At 50.8% G+C, this 12,189-nt stretch overlaps 3 protein-coding genes across 3 annotated transcripts; 2 read left to right on the plus strand and 1 right to left on the minus strand.

The window, feature by feature from the left end:
- The first annotated feature begins 1,293 nt into the window (after positions 1-1,293).
- Positions 1,294-4,015, plus strand: LOC131209325 (isocitrate dehydrogenase [NADP], mitochondrial-like). The gene is made up of 6 exons (XM_058202368.1): positions 1,294-1,576; positions 1,691-1,831; positions 2,464-2,576; positions 2,646-3,229; positions 3,307-3,558; positions 3,637-4,015. The coding sequence occupies exons 2-6, from the start codon at positions 1,729-1,731 to the stop codon at positions 3,920-3,922; spliced, it is 1,338 nt and encodes a 445-aa protein (XP_058058351.1). The 5' UTR covers positions 1,294-1,576; positions 1,691-1,728; the 3' UTR covers positions 3,923-4,015.
- Positions 4,016-4,022: 7 nt separating this feature from the next.
- LOC131209326 (uncharacterized) lies at positions 4,023-5,728 on the minus strand. The gene is made up of 4 exons (XM_058202369.1): positions 5,401-5,728; positions 5,033-5,311; positions 4,669-4,959; positions 4,023-4,601 (listed from the first exon to the last, which is right to left on the minus strand). Exons 1-4 carry the CDS (start codon positions 5,642-5,644, stop codon positions 4,108-4,110), a joined length of 1,308 nt encoding a protein of 435 aa, XP_058058352.1. The 5' UTR covers positions 5,645-5,728; the 3' UTR covers positions 4,023-4,107.
- Positions 5,729-6,085: 357 nt separating this feature from the next.
- On the plus strand, positions 6,086-7,657 carry LOC131210016 (RNA-binding protein 34-like). The gene is made up of 4 exons (XM_058203198.1): positions 6,086-6,496; positions 6,571-6,678; positions 6,751-7,068; positions 7,126-7,657. Exons 1-4 carry the CDS (start codon positions 6,169-6,171, stop codon positions 7,551-7,553), a joined length of 1,182 nt encoding a protein of 393 aa, XP_058059181.1. The 5' UTR covers positions 6,086-6,168; the 3' UTR covers positions 7,554-7,657.
- The last annotated feature ends 4,532 nt before the right edge of the window (positions 7,658-12,189 follow it).

Raw genomic sequence — 12,189 nt, forward strand, 5'->3', positions numbered from 1 at the left:
TGGTGTTTTTCGCGGAGAGGAATCGATGTGTAAAAAGGCATCCAAATCCGGGCGGCATTTCTTCAGCGTTCTCATGGTGACGTGCCTCCGAGATGGTGTTTTTTGTGTGTTCCCGCGTTGATTCAAGTGGACCAAGATTATGCGATGCAAAAAAGAAAAAAATATATAGGAAACGGAAGTGGTCTCTCTGTCATCCGTGCGCCTGTCGCGGTGCGAGAATTTCTGTTTCATATGCACGCCGTATGAGAAAACCGGTGAGGGGATTATAAACCGGCGTGATATCCGATGCGTGTGCTGCTAAAAATAAGACAAAATCGTTCAAACATGCCAGCTTTCGTTTTACTTCGTGCGGGGCGCGATGCCACTGACGCACGCACGCACGCAGAAGTATCCGCATTCTGGGCCTATATGCTGTTTAACAAAATTCGCATTTCTACGACCCTGACTGGCCCAAACCAATGGAAATATCTTAGCCTGGCGGGTGACTAGCTAGAGATTATACTGGAATGGCATTTGGGAAACGCTTTTTAGGAAGCACTACTCTTTTTCCTACACGCTTTTTAATCAGAATGTAAAGAATGGAGGTGGCCACGCGCGCAACACCACAGAGCAAACAAGTTCCACAAAACAAGTTCACCAGCGCCACAAAACTCGTTTCGCTCTGTCGTTGCCATTATGAAGTCCTGTCGGCTATGACCGACCACAAAACGCCGGAGATTGGCGCCGGCACACGTGAACCGTGAAGACGTCCTGTTGCACTTTCTGACGCCATCAGATCGTCTGGCGTCTGACGAGTTCCCCAGCAGCGAAAATGGGTACAAGGTTGCTGAGGCGGACTGGAATTATGCACCACAGAGTGCAGCAGCGATGGCTTCGTGCATCTCTGCACTGCGTGTGGCGTATCCCTGACCGCAGAAAGGGACAAGATCATGCACATGAAAAGGGGTATAAAACGGTCTACATATTACCAGACCAAACGCGGCCATTGCCACGCAAGATGACGTTCCGGCTGCGACGGAGAGCGAGAGCGAGAGAGTGCGCTAAAAATAACAACAAAAAGTTGAACCCACTTCTCACGATCGCGGCTTCACTTTCGTTGCGTGCTGCGTGCTGATCGTCGAAAGCCGGATCCATTTACACCCACAGACGCACACCACGCTGCGGATGCCGGTCTCTCTCGCCGCTTATCAATGCGTTCCGCGTTCTCTGGGCCTCTCGCGCGGTCTCTCGCTCTCTGTCGTCCGGGAGGTCGCTCAAGCGCACAACTCGCGCGCGGGTCCGGCATCGAAACCCGCGCCACATTCGCTCACACTTCGCAGAAGAACCGTCCGGGCAACATCACCCTGTCGTTCGTCATCGTCGTGGCTGCTGGCTGATATATCATTCCTAAACGAACCTAAGCAGTTTTCGGGGCATTTCCTTCCACGCACGCTCTTGTTTAGTTTTCCCTCTACGCGCCGGGGTCAATCGCCTCTAGTTTCCGTGTGCGCGTGCCTGTGTCTCTGTTGTTTACTCCTCAAGTGCTTTCCGTACGTGCGTGCGTGTGTGTACGTTATTCGGAGTTCCTTTCCTTGGCGTAAGTACGCGGCGGCGACCACGCGTTATCACGTTGACGTTTCACGACAATCGGGCCTGCGGACCGATAACGATCCTATTCTGTTCTTTCTCACTTGCTGGTGGTGGTTCCCAGATTTTTACTTGTTCCGCCTTTCACCGGGTCCAGTAACGATGGCACGTCTTTTGGCGCGTTTGTGCAAGGCGCTTCCGGCGCAAAACAACAATACCGCTTCGCTGCTGCCGGCAGTTTCGATGATGACGACCAGGGCACGCAGTAAGTATAGAACCGTAGATTGTGCTAGTCTCTCCAAGTCCCACGTACGCCACGTAAAGAGAGAGAAGTGCACGAGATTGTGGGTTTGGTGCTCCGAGTGTGAGCCAGTTGGAACCGGGTTAACGCCGGCACGGCAGATGCATTCTGTTGCATCCTGCATTGCATCGGTATGACCTGTTGCATCCATCACATTCGCGTTGGCAATGAGCCCGAGTGTCGGATTACTTAATTCCGATACGAATATTACAAGTTGCTCTCCCGCACGAGTTCCACTATCTTGCCGAGAAATCTCCAGCGGACTTCGGAGCCACGGATCTTGCCGGCCCATCCGCCTGAACCCGCCTTTGGTACGGGAGGGAGTCATAACATGTTTAGGATTGTTTGAAATGATTCTTCCGTGCGCGAGAAGACTGTCAGATAGTGCCGCTCTCTGTGTGCCCTATTTTTTAGTAGTTTCATTGGCACAAACAGTAATTCTCTTATCGCTTTGACCTGCATTTCCAAAGGAAGCTTTCGGTGGAGGACTCTGGGGCAATTTTTGTTCGAAATTAGGCTTGCATGGCTTAGCGATCAATGAATCTTCCAATGAATCATCTCTATTAATAACTCTAATTAACAACCTGTCCCGCCAGGCACCGATAGCCGCATCCAGGTCGTAAATCCCGTAGTCGAGATGGACGGTGACGAAATGACCCGTATCATCTGGCAGTTCATCAAGGAGAAGCTGATCTTCCCCTACATCAAGGTAACGGCATTCGGTTGCTGTTGTCGTTTCGCTCGTAAAACCAAGCACTTCCTTGCGATCCACTTCCAGGTCGAGGCACTGTACTACGATCTCGGTCTGCCGTACCGCGACCAGACGAACGATCAGGTGACGATCGATGCGGCACACGCGATGCTGAAGCACAACGTTGGCATCAAGTGCGCGACAATCACGCCGGACGAGCAGCGTGTGGAGGAGTTCAAGCTGAAAAAGATGTGGCTCAGTCCGAACGGTACGATCCGTAACATTCTCGGTGGAACCGTGTTCCGCGAACCGATCATCTGCTCCAACATTCCGCGGCTGGTGCCAGGCTGGACGAAACCGATCGTGATCGGTCGTCACGCGCACGGTGATCAGTACAAGGCGCAGGATTACGTGGTGCGCAATCCGGGCACCGTAAAGCTGGTGTACGCCGGGGACGACGGTTCGACGGAGGAGATCCTGGTCTTCAAGTACAATGCGCCCGGTGTTGCCTTGGCGATGTACAACACGGACGAATCGATCAGTGCGTTCGCGCACTCGTCGTTCCAGGTGGCTCTGTCCAAGGGCTGGCCACTCTACCTGTCGACGAAGAACACCATTCTGAAGCGTTACGACGGACGCTTCAAGGACATCTTCCAGGAGATCTATGAAAAGTATGACAAAGGTGGCACAGTACGGTCTGTGTTCTGAATTGATCTGCATGGGTTCCTTTTTCCTACGATCGTTTCAGGAGCTACAAGAAGCAGTACGAAGAGAAGAAGATATGGTACGAACACCGATTGATCGATGACATGGTGGCGCAGGCCCTCAAATCATCCGGCGAGTTCGTTTGGGCGTGCAAAAACTACGACGGGGACGTTCAATCGGATATCGTGGCGCAGGGCTACGGTTCGCTCGGTCTCATGACTTCGGTGCTCGTTTGTCCCGACGGGAAGACGGTGGAATCCGAAGCAGCTCACGGTACCGTCACACGCCATTATCGGTAAGAATGCGTTCTGAACTGCGGTAAGGAAAAAGAACGGTCAAAACGGAGATTAATGTTCCTTCGGTCATCGTTTAGCGAACACCAAAAGGGACGGCCAACGTCAACCAATCCCGTGGCGTCGATCTTTGCGTGGACGCGTGGTCTTGAGCATCGCGCAAAGTTGGATAACACACCGGACTTGGCGCGGTTCGCGGGAGCTCTCGAGAAAGCTTGCATCGATTGTATCGAGTCGGGCAAGATGACGAAGGATCTGGCCATCTGCATTCACGGAACCCGCAATACCAAGGAGAACATGTATCTGAATACGCAGGACTTCCTGGAAGCCATCTCCGAACAGCTGGAACGCTCGTGGAAGAAGTAGAGCACTGTCCGTGGAGAACAATACCCTTTACCTCCGTTTGCACCTGCCCTCAAAACTTTGTATAAATAAATTTAAATAAAAGATTCCGCAACAATTCAACGGTTCTGGTTCTTATTCGTTTGATAAAATAGATTACAATTTATTTTATGATAAAATAATCGGAAGCTCTGTCGTGAATCGCTGGCCTATGGAACATGGTGGGCGGCACGGTTTTCCTTCGCATTCTCCGCGGCCCTGGCGGCCGCTTTCGAAGGTGTGTCTGCACCGCCCTTTGACGCTTCCGCTGTGGGCTTCCGGCCAAGCGGCTTCCGTCCTACAGTCGGCAAGCTTTTGCGCGGAAGTTTTCGTCCCAACTTTCCGGCTTGACCATGATTGACGGACTTTGTGTTGCCAACAGTGCGACCCGCAGAACCACCCGCCGTGCCGTCACCAGCATTGGTTTTTCCGTTGCTTCCGATTGCTTTCATAAGTTTACCGTCTTTCGGAACACCGGGAAGATCCAGCTTTTCGCACATCACACGCCGTTTGCGGAACGTTTGCTGGCCGATCCGCTTGACGATGTCGACCGGTACGGGTGGTTTAAAGCAAACGTAGCCCGCCCGCTGATGTGGAATCTGATCGAGCGCCACAACGTCCCCGAAGGGTTGGAAGAAGATTCGTAGCGCATTGTTCGAAAGCTCTGGAAAGTTGTAGGAATTTATTGGCCAATACCCGGGGAATAAGATCGTTTCTATTCACATCCTTACCGTCAGGATTGCAATACTTCTGGTACGCCATCTGGACCGAAATGGTGCGCTCCTTAAAGGCGGTTCGGTTGAGCGCTTTCGTGGCGGCCCGTGCTTCGGCTCGGCGCCGGAACCGTATGTGGCAGTTTACCGAGGGAAGCTGAGAATATTCGGCATCAGTTAGCATAACCGTGCCGTCCGATAGCTCCATCCATAGCGAACGGATCGCACCGAATGCCTTCCAGTGTTGCCACAGTTCTTGTCTTGTGGTGTCAGGCGGAAGGTTTTCAACGAATACACAATTTTCCACTCCTAAACAGAAATTGTTTTTAATTTTCAACACTCGTATACTATACCGAACACCATACCGCACCATACCACTTACCATAACGTGACGGATCAACCAACGGTTTTGCCACAAATTTGCTGCCCGGCTTTACGTCGCATGCATTCTCCGCACTTTCTGGCGAATCGAACTCGACGGTGCAGCAACAGGACCAGCCGGATTCGTACGGCGGAGGAACCGTTTGGCTACCAACGATCGGGCGTCCTCCACGGGTCCGCAATTGAATGGCCAACACCGTTCCGTACTGTTGAAACAACTGAAAAATCTCCGATTTTTTCGTACCCCCCGGAATGTTGCTCATGAAGACGCTCTTTTTCACTGTAACGACGAAGATCAACGGGAGGGTGACGAAATGAGGCAATGTCTCGCGAAACACCGCAGTTCCGGCCGAACAGTTTGCAACTTACTGTGCCGCAGGAAGTGCTCATCTCCTTCACAGACTTCACCGTTGCTGTAGTAGGTCTTTCGGACATTTTCTTGTTTCACCGCTGCCGGAGGCTGCTGGGATTCGTACGTGAAGTAGAAAAATCGCTTGAGGCTTTTGTTTTTGATGTCCGTTTTCTTTAACATTGCCAGCACGCTTTGGCGGTTTTGTCGTTTCTTTGACGCCGCGGTGCCGCCGTCGGAACGTTCGCCACCGGAAGAGTTCATGTTTACCACTTTTTTGGGTCACCGAGAGTAAAACACTTCGTTTAAATTAAAATATTAGCACACGAAATCGACATTTATAAAATTTGGCTTTGCAGCTTGTTGTGGAAGATTTAACGAATTTGACAGTTCCCAGTTGACAGCCGACAGTAGGTGGAACTTTTATAGCACCATAAAATAGGTTTAGAGTTTTGTTAATTAACGCTTAAACTAGAAATTTGATAGTATCGTAGGTAATAACAAACTGTTAATTCCGGTGGTTAGTTCTATTAGTGTAGGAGTTATGAAAGCTTTATTTAAAGAATAACGGAAGAATCTGCTCGCCTTGTCAGTCGGTAAACGAAGTGTGCACTGACCTGAACACGGCTTGCCAATGAGCCGGAGCTGTCAAAATTCCGGGGTAACAACAGCACATGTGCTTTAGTGCTTGGCTAGCCCATTTTTTACTCTGCAACTCCAAGTTTCGTGGCGGCACGCGATCCTGCGCTTATTTCGCTCTGAAAATACAACGTAACTAATAATCGAAAATGAAGTTTACCACCGATAAGAAACAGAAGCAAAAAGGGAAAGGTGTTGCCAGTGGTTCGAAGTTAATGCAAAAGAAAACATCAAAGACAGAAAAGGTGTTGCCGCCGCCCGCTATCAATGAAACCCTTGCTACGCCGGTCAAGAAAGGAAATAAGGCCGCCTACCAAGTGAAATCAGTAATGTCGGAAAAAGCAACTAAGGGAAAATTGAAAACAAAAGCAAACAAACCTAAATCCGGCACGAAGACACCGAACCAGCCGGAGTCGGAAGACGAAGATGTTCCGCGTGGCCAGAAAACCACCAAAACAGTGGCCAAAAAGAAAGCAGGTACAGCTTAGCTTAAAGTTATCATGATTGATATTCGTATGAATCTGGCTGTTTCCCCTTTTCCCGTCCCCTAGCTGTTTCCACGAAACCTGAAGATGAAGTTGTAACGTCGGAAAGCGAAACTGAAGAGGAAGAAGACACCGCTAAGGAGCCTGTTAAACCCGCGGATAAAAAGAAAGATGGTAATGTCCGGTCTTGAAAAAACGCATACGACCGACATTCGTTTAATCCTTGTTCCGTTCTCTCAAACTTAGTCGAGCATTGCGTTTTCGTCGGAAACCTGCCTTCGAGCACCACAAAGTCCATGGTTAAGTCTCTTTTCAAACAGTACGGCACCATTTTGTCTGTACGGTTCAGAGGAAACCTCGGGCAAAAGATAATGCATCGAAAGGATCAGGTAAAGGTAAAGTCTCTGATTGCCTACGTGCGCTTCTCGGCAAAAGAAGAGGTGCAAAAAGCTTGTGCGATGGACGGACAGATGGTGGAGCAGAATCGGATCCGGGTGTGTCCGCAAAATCAGAAACAATTGGGAGAGGTAAAATCGACGGTTTTCGTAGGAAACATTTCAACAGGTAATTGACTGACACCACTAAAAACGGGCCACTGCTAATCTGCTGTTGCCATTTCAGCTACAACGGACAACGATTTGTACGAATTCTTCAGTACCGTCGGTGAGATAGAGTACGTGCGACAGATCGCTAACAAGTGCATCGGATTCGTTTGCTTCAAGAAAGGAGTGTCCATCAAAAAAGCGCTAAAGCTGAACCAACAACAGCTTAACGGACGTGCGCTGCGTGTCATGGAAGTGGATCCGGAGCGGACCAATGTGAAGAAAAACAAGAAAGGCAATCCAGTGAAGAGGAACAAGTTGCCGCAGCAGGGATCGACCAAAAATGGTGGCCCCACGGCCCAGGCAAATGACTTCCACGGTAAGGTGGTGGCTGGCGGTGGACCCAAAAACAAGAAGAAGTCAGGGTTTGGGAAAAAGGCTAAAACCGCCAAGATAATTGCCCAGAAGCTGAAGGCAGCCGCGAAAGTTTCTAAGCCCGTCTCATAAAAAATGTACAACCGACACTGTTCAGAAACGAACTTACGATTTATAAGGTTCTTCTGTTCCGCGTAATAGCGAATAACCGAGAAATAACATTACTTTACGTGTAATCGCCATGTGTTTTACTTCCGAATGGACCGTTATAAGAAAGAAAGACCTCGTAGATGACTAAAGGAGCGGTTGCATAGTTCAGGAAAAGGGACACACAGAATGTCCAGCGAATGCGTTATGATATCCCAAACATTACGGTTCCGCTTGCACCGGTTCATAAAATCGAATAAATAAAGCACTAATCGCTGGCCGCTAGGATTCATCGGGTTGGTACGCATACCACGAACGAAACGCAAATGCGACAAACGCACTGCGTGCGCTTGGCAAGGGGCAAAAGGGGCTTGGTTTGTTTTGTTTAATGGAAGGTGCGAAGGAGGTTTGCCGGGTGGGTCGGCTATTGTACGCCCTTACACACACTTGCACGGCGACGCGAGGAGTCCGTCCCATTAAACATCTTCCAGTCTAGACGACGAGACGTTGAAAGACAGAGAGGGTCGCCGAGTCGCCCGGTAGCGTGAAGAGTGTGTCCCTCGCGTTTGCGTATGTGGGTTTTGGTGCCAGTTGCTGTCAGAGCGACGAGTCAAGTAGCAAACATTCAAACATTCCGTCAATGGACGACGGTCCGCGCAGCAGTGTGTCCTGTGAATCGCGAATAGCGTAAGTTCCAAAGTTCCGTTTGGTGGGTTGGTGTTGCGTAGGACGCGTGTGTCATCGCCACCAACGTTTGTTCCGAGAAACGCACTGTGCGCGCTTGCGAGCATGTGTTGGCAGAGGCGTGGAATCGAATAACCCGTCCCGTACGGTCCCGTGTCGGCTGGTTGTGTCTGTCTTTCTCTGCCACGGCAATGATGAGATCATAGATCCATTGTGTGACGTCGCTCTCTGAGGTTCACGGCGGTGCGTGCAATGATTCACGGGCGGCCGTGCGCTGTTCACTCGATACTCGGGGTGGATTGTGGCTCTAGCGATTCACGTTAGTTTCAGGTTCACCAGCGGATTCGTCGGTTCGTGCTGACGACCTCCGTGTCACTGTGTGTGCTGCCCGCGGACACATAGTGCAACGCGTAGTGGTGGTGAGTCTAGTACATCCGACGCGTGCATCTAGTAGCCAAAGGAGTGTGGTGTTCGGTACATCGGTTGTCTCACAGTAGTCATTGTTTTGCCGGAGTTCGAAGTGGCCACAGCGAGTGCTGTTCGTGCGTAGCGACAAGAAATAGGTACAGATGGTGATGGTGACAGGCGGATTGAACGGCCTCTCCTGCCAGCTGCCGTGATCGTCATTCGCTCCCTGGTGAGGACAAAAGTAATGGAACGGACGGGCGTGTGTATATTTCTCGAAGGAAGATAATTTCCCCCCGATCGGTACCGAGGGATGATCATCACACGGCAAACACTGCCAGGCCGCCCTGCCGGCCATAAAGATGAAGGAGCACACTGAAGTTGCTCATGCTAAAAATACATGCCTACGCACATGTACGCGGCACTCGCGACACAGCCCCCGCACGTTCTCATTTATCGCGGCCCAGCACTAGCTCCGCGCCGCCATCATCACCACCCGATACATCCTCGCCCGTCGGCGAGTCGGCTGCACACGGCCAACTCGTGCCGCCGATGGGCGTTTTGTCGAAAAACCGGCGTGCCGTGCATGTGCGCGGATGCAACAGTCGACTGCACGCGTGTGGATCCTCATCCCCTCGCAGTCGTGTTTCACCGTGCGTGCACCGGGTACTATGCTGTCCGCGTAGATTCGATTTCGCAGCAGATCTAGTCCTTTTTGGGACTTCACGAAACATCCGTCACAAATTGCGCGATCCGAAGATGATCGCAGTGAGCGGTGAGAGCGAGCGTGGTGAGCTGCACCGAATCGCGAGTCGTGAGAGCGAGAAGCGAAACGAAAAGTGAGCGAAGCGCTGCGCTTCCGTTGTGCAGTTTCGCGAAATCATTCATTCGCGGCGCTGCAACGGATAAGAGTGCGAACGAAACGGGTCACAGTGATGTAGTGTGCAGAGAGTGCATAATACTGCGCCCCATTGCCCGGCGCGGGTCGGGGGCTTGTGCAAAAAAGGTTAAAACGGAGCTGCCCAAAAAAGCCCACGAGTGAAACAGGCTTGATTGGGGTTTCGGGTGAAAATTGCCCGTAAATTATACGGCTCTGAGTGGGACTTGACTCTGCCTAGCAGCGCGCTACGCACTCTCCAGTTCACGGCTTGCTTTCCCATTACATTATGCAAATATTAGTACCGTGGTTCGTGACACCTTCGTAAAATCAATCAGTCGACTTTCCCAGCAGGCCGCATGTAACGTTCTCGCCCCCGAGAGACCGGCGGCAGGAGTGTCCGGCGGCCGGAAAACCGCGGTGACACTGAAGGGGGAAAGAAAATCTCATCGCCGGAAATGGATCACAAGCTGCCGGGTGCCGAATGGGGCGGGGAGTCTGTATACTTTGGAGATCTTTTCTTTCGCTCGCTTCGCACGAGAGAGAGCGAATGGGAGTGACCGTCGAAAGTGAAGTGAGAAAAACAAAAACACACGAAACCAGCGACGACGACAAAAAAACAACAACAAGAACACTGCCCAAGAAAATCGGTTACACCCTGAACGGCGAACGCGCACACTGAAAGATTTTCAGGAAATCGGGAAAACCAGTTTTTCGTCGCGTTTATTTTTGGAAATTTTCTGTTTTTTTCCCTCTCTCCTGCTCTCGCTCTACGCCGTTTCTAGTGTGTGCACTGTCGTCGGGTCGGGGAGAGAACCCCCAATTTTTTTGCTCCGTGTCTCTGGGAGCAGCCAGACACACACGCGCGCACTGTACACACGGTGTTTTGATGGGTAACAAAACCATCGGAGGGCAAAGGAAATGCCGGAAAAAATCCGTGGCGGGCTGTGATGGTGGGGTACCAGGGGGGCAACGGACATCGAGTGCCAGGAAATGTGTTGACAAAAAAAGGATTAATTAAGAGCCCGGATTCTTGGGGTGGGTCTGGCCGCGCGAGGGTGACGTTTGGAATGGTTCGAATGGTTGCTGAGGGAATGATAAGTTTTTGGAACAGGCCGCTGACAGGCTGGCTGAGAGACACTAACGATTCCGTTCGATGACCATCGTGGCGCTGAGAGTACTTCTGTTTAGTGCGACAGTGCGAGAGCACTAACGCGCACTTGTGTCGGTCACGATACTGCGAGAGAGAGCGAAGGTGAAAAGCCACTTCGTCAACGTTCCGGAAAGTGTTATTTTCGAGGATGGCAAAATGGTGACAAAAACACGAACCCCTGCCCGTTCAAAGGACACAGTGAGCCGGAGGACAGCGCCGTGAGCAAAGGTGTTCGTCTGTGTGTATGTGTGCGGATGACACAAAGTGCACGGTGGCGGCCTCTCAAAGAGGTAACGATGGCGTCAAGTTACCGGTTGGCGCTGATGGAAGGTTCGCGGTTACGAGAAAACTTTCCATTCGCCGAACCAGCGGCAGTAGGCGAACAAACCGCATCCTGTAACACACGTGTGATGCACCTGGGAAACTCCGTGCCCCGTTCCGTCGTGCACGGTGCTTCGGGTTTTGTGTTTTCTGAAGTGGTCGCCGGTCGACGTTTTCATGGTCTGACAATTTTGCCCACGGTGAATCGGTCGTGTAAGTAGAATGGATACAACTTTTGCAACACGAAAAATCCCCTTCCGACTACATTGTAACCGAACGCGACAGCCAGGGAGTGTGCATACCTTTGCCGTTATCTTTCCACGGCACAGTGGACCCCCTCGGGCGGCCCGGTATCATCGGTTGGGTGTAATTAATTAACGGAACGGGTCAGAACGTCCAAAAGTTGCGGCGTCACCTACGGATTGCCGTCACCATTTCAGATTCTCCTGTTTTTCTTCTTATCAGCACCGAATGTGACATTTGGACGGGGTTGGCCCGTTTTAATCAGCTGGGAGTGCCAATTGCTGTCAGAAGACACACGAGATGTGTCTGTGGGCCGTTTGTGCGGGGTTGAAAGGGCTTAGCTCCCATTTCGTTTCGTAATAGGAGCTCCCGTTCGGAAAATTGGAAAATTTTGGTCATGTAAATAGAATAGGGTGTTGTTCCATTGAACATGAAAGTTTATTAGCAAAATCGTACAGATGGAAATCATTCGGAAAATCATCATGCAGCCCCCATAAAATTATCCATGGAAGAAGCAATCATTTTCTAGATTTAATCCACGTACTTGTAACGATTGTCCCTGCGCCTTGTTTATAGTCGTCGTAAAAGCGAGGCGCATGGGAAACTGCACTCATTTAAATTCAAGAGGCATATCCGGCGGTAATATGAGAACTCGCAGTAGTACTTTGTACAGTAGTCCATTCAAAATGGTGGCGGATTGATATTTCCCAAAAGAATACTCATCGCTCCAACGTCCAACTTCGGAATATGAGTTCTTGGTTTTTGCCTTACGAGGAAATTGTTGCATCACATTTTTGGGACCAGTTTGTGATCATTTCGCCGCAAACCACCGCAGTCGTCTGATTTATCACCGTGTGACTTCTGGCTATTCGCTAAATTAAAAAGGCCGCTCCGGAAGAGATATAAAACTAAAGTGCAGGAGTAATTGAAAGCTGCAC

The sequence above is a fragment of the Anopheles bellator genome, chromosome 2, assembly GCF_943735745.2.
Source record: "Anopheles bellator chromosome 2, idAnoBellAS_SP24_06.2, whole genome shotgun sequence".
NCBI lineage: Eukaryota > Metazoa > Arthropoda > Insecta > Diptera > Culicidae > Anopheles > Anopheles bellator.

What these genes read in the sequence shown, in the direction of transcription:
- LOC131209325 (XM_058202368.1), top strand. Translation starts at nt 1,729, where the DNA reads ATGGCACGTCTTTTGGCGCGTTTGTGCAAGGCGCTTCCGGCGCAAAAC. An exon ending in TTCCAGGAGATCTATGAAAA is followed by an intron (nt 3,230 to 3,306) that starts GTATGACAAAGG and finishes CGATCGTTTCAG; the next exon opens with GAGCTACAAGAAGCAGTACG. An exon ending in ACCGTCACACGCCATTATCG is followed by an intron (nt 3,559 to 3,636) that starts GTAAGAATGCGT and finishes GTCATCGTTTAG; the next exon opens with CGAACACCAAAAGGGACGGC.
- LOC131209326 (XM_058202369.1), bottom strand. Translation starts at nt 5,644, where the DNA reads ATGAACTCTTCCGGTGGCGAACGTTCCGACGGCGGCACCGCGGCGTCA. An exon ending in TGAGCACTTCCTGCGGCACA is followed by an intron (nt 5,312 to 5,400) that starts GTAAGTTGCAAA and finishes TCGTCGTTACAG; the next exon opens with TGAAAAAGAGCGTCTTCATG. An exon ending in GAAGTATTGCAATCCTGACG is followed by an intron (nt 4,602 to 4,668) that starts GTAAGGATGTGA and finishes ACAACTTTCCAG; the next exon opens with AGCTTTCGAACAATGCGCTA.
- LOC131210016 (XM_058203198.1), top strand. Translation starts at nt 6,169, where the DNA reads ATGAAGTTTACCACCGATAAGAAACAGAAGCAAAAAGGGAAAGGTGTT. An exon ending in AGTGGCCAAAAAGAAAGCAG is followed by an intron (nt 6,497 to 6,570) that starts GTACAGCTTAGC and finishes CCCGTCCCCTAG; the next exon opens with CTGTTTCCACGAAACCTGAA. An exon ending in CGTAGGAAACATTTCAACAG is followed by an intron (nt 7,069 to 7,125) that starts GTAATTGACTGA and finishes TTGCCATTTCAG; the next exon opens with CTACAACGGACAACGATTTG.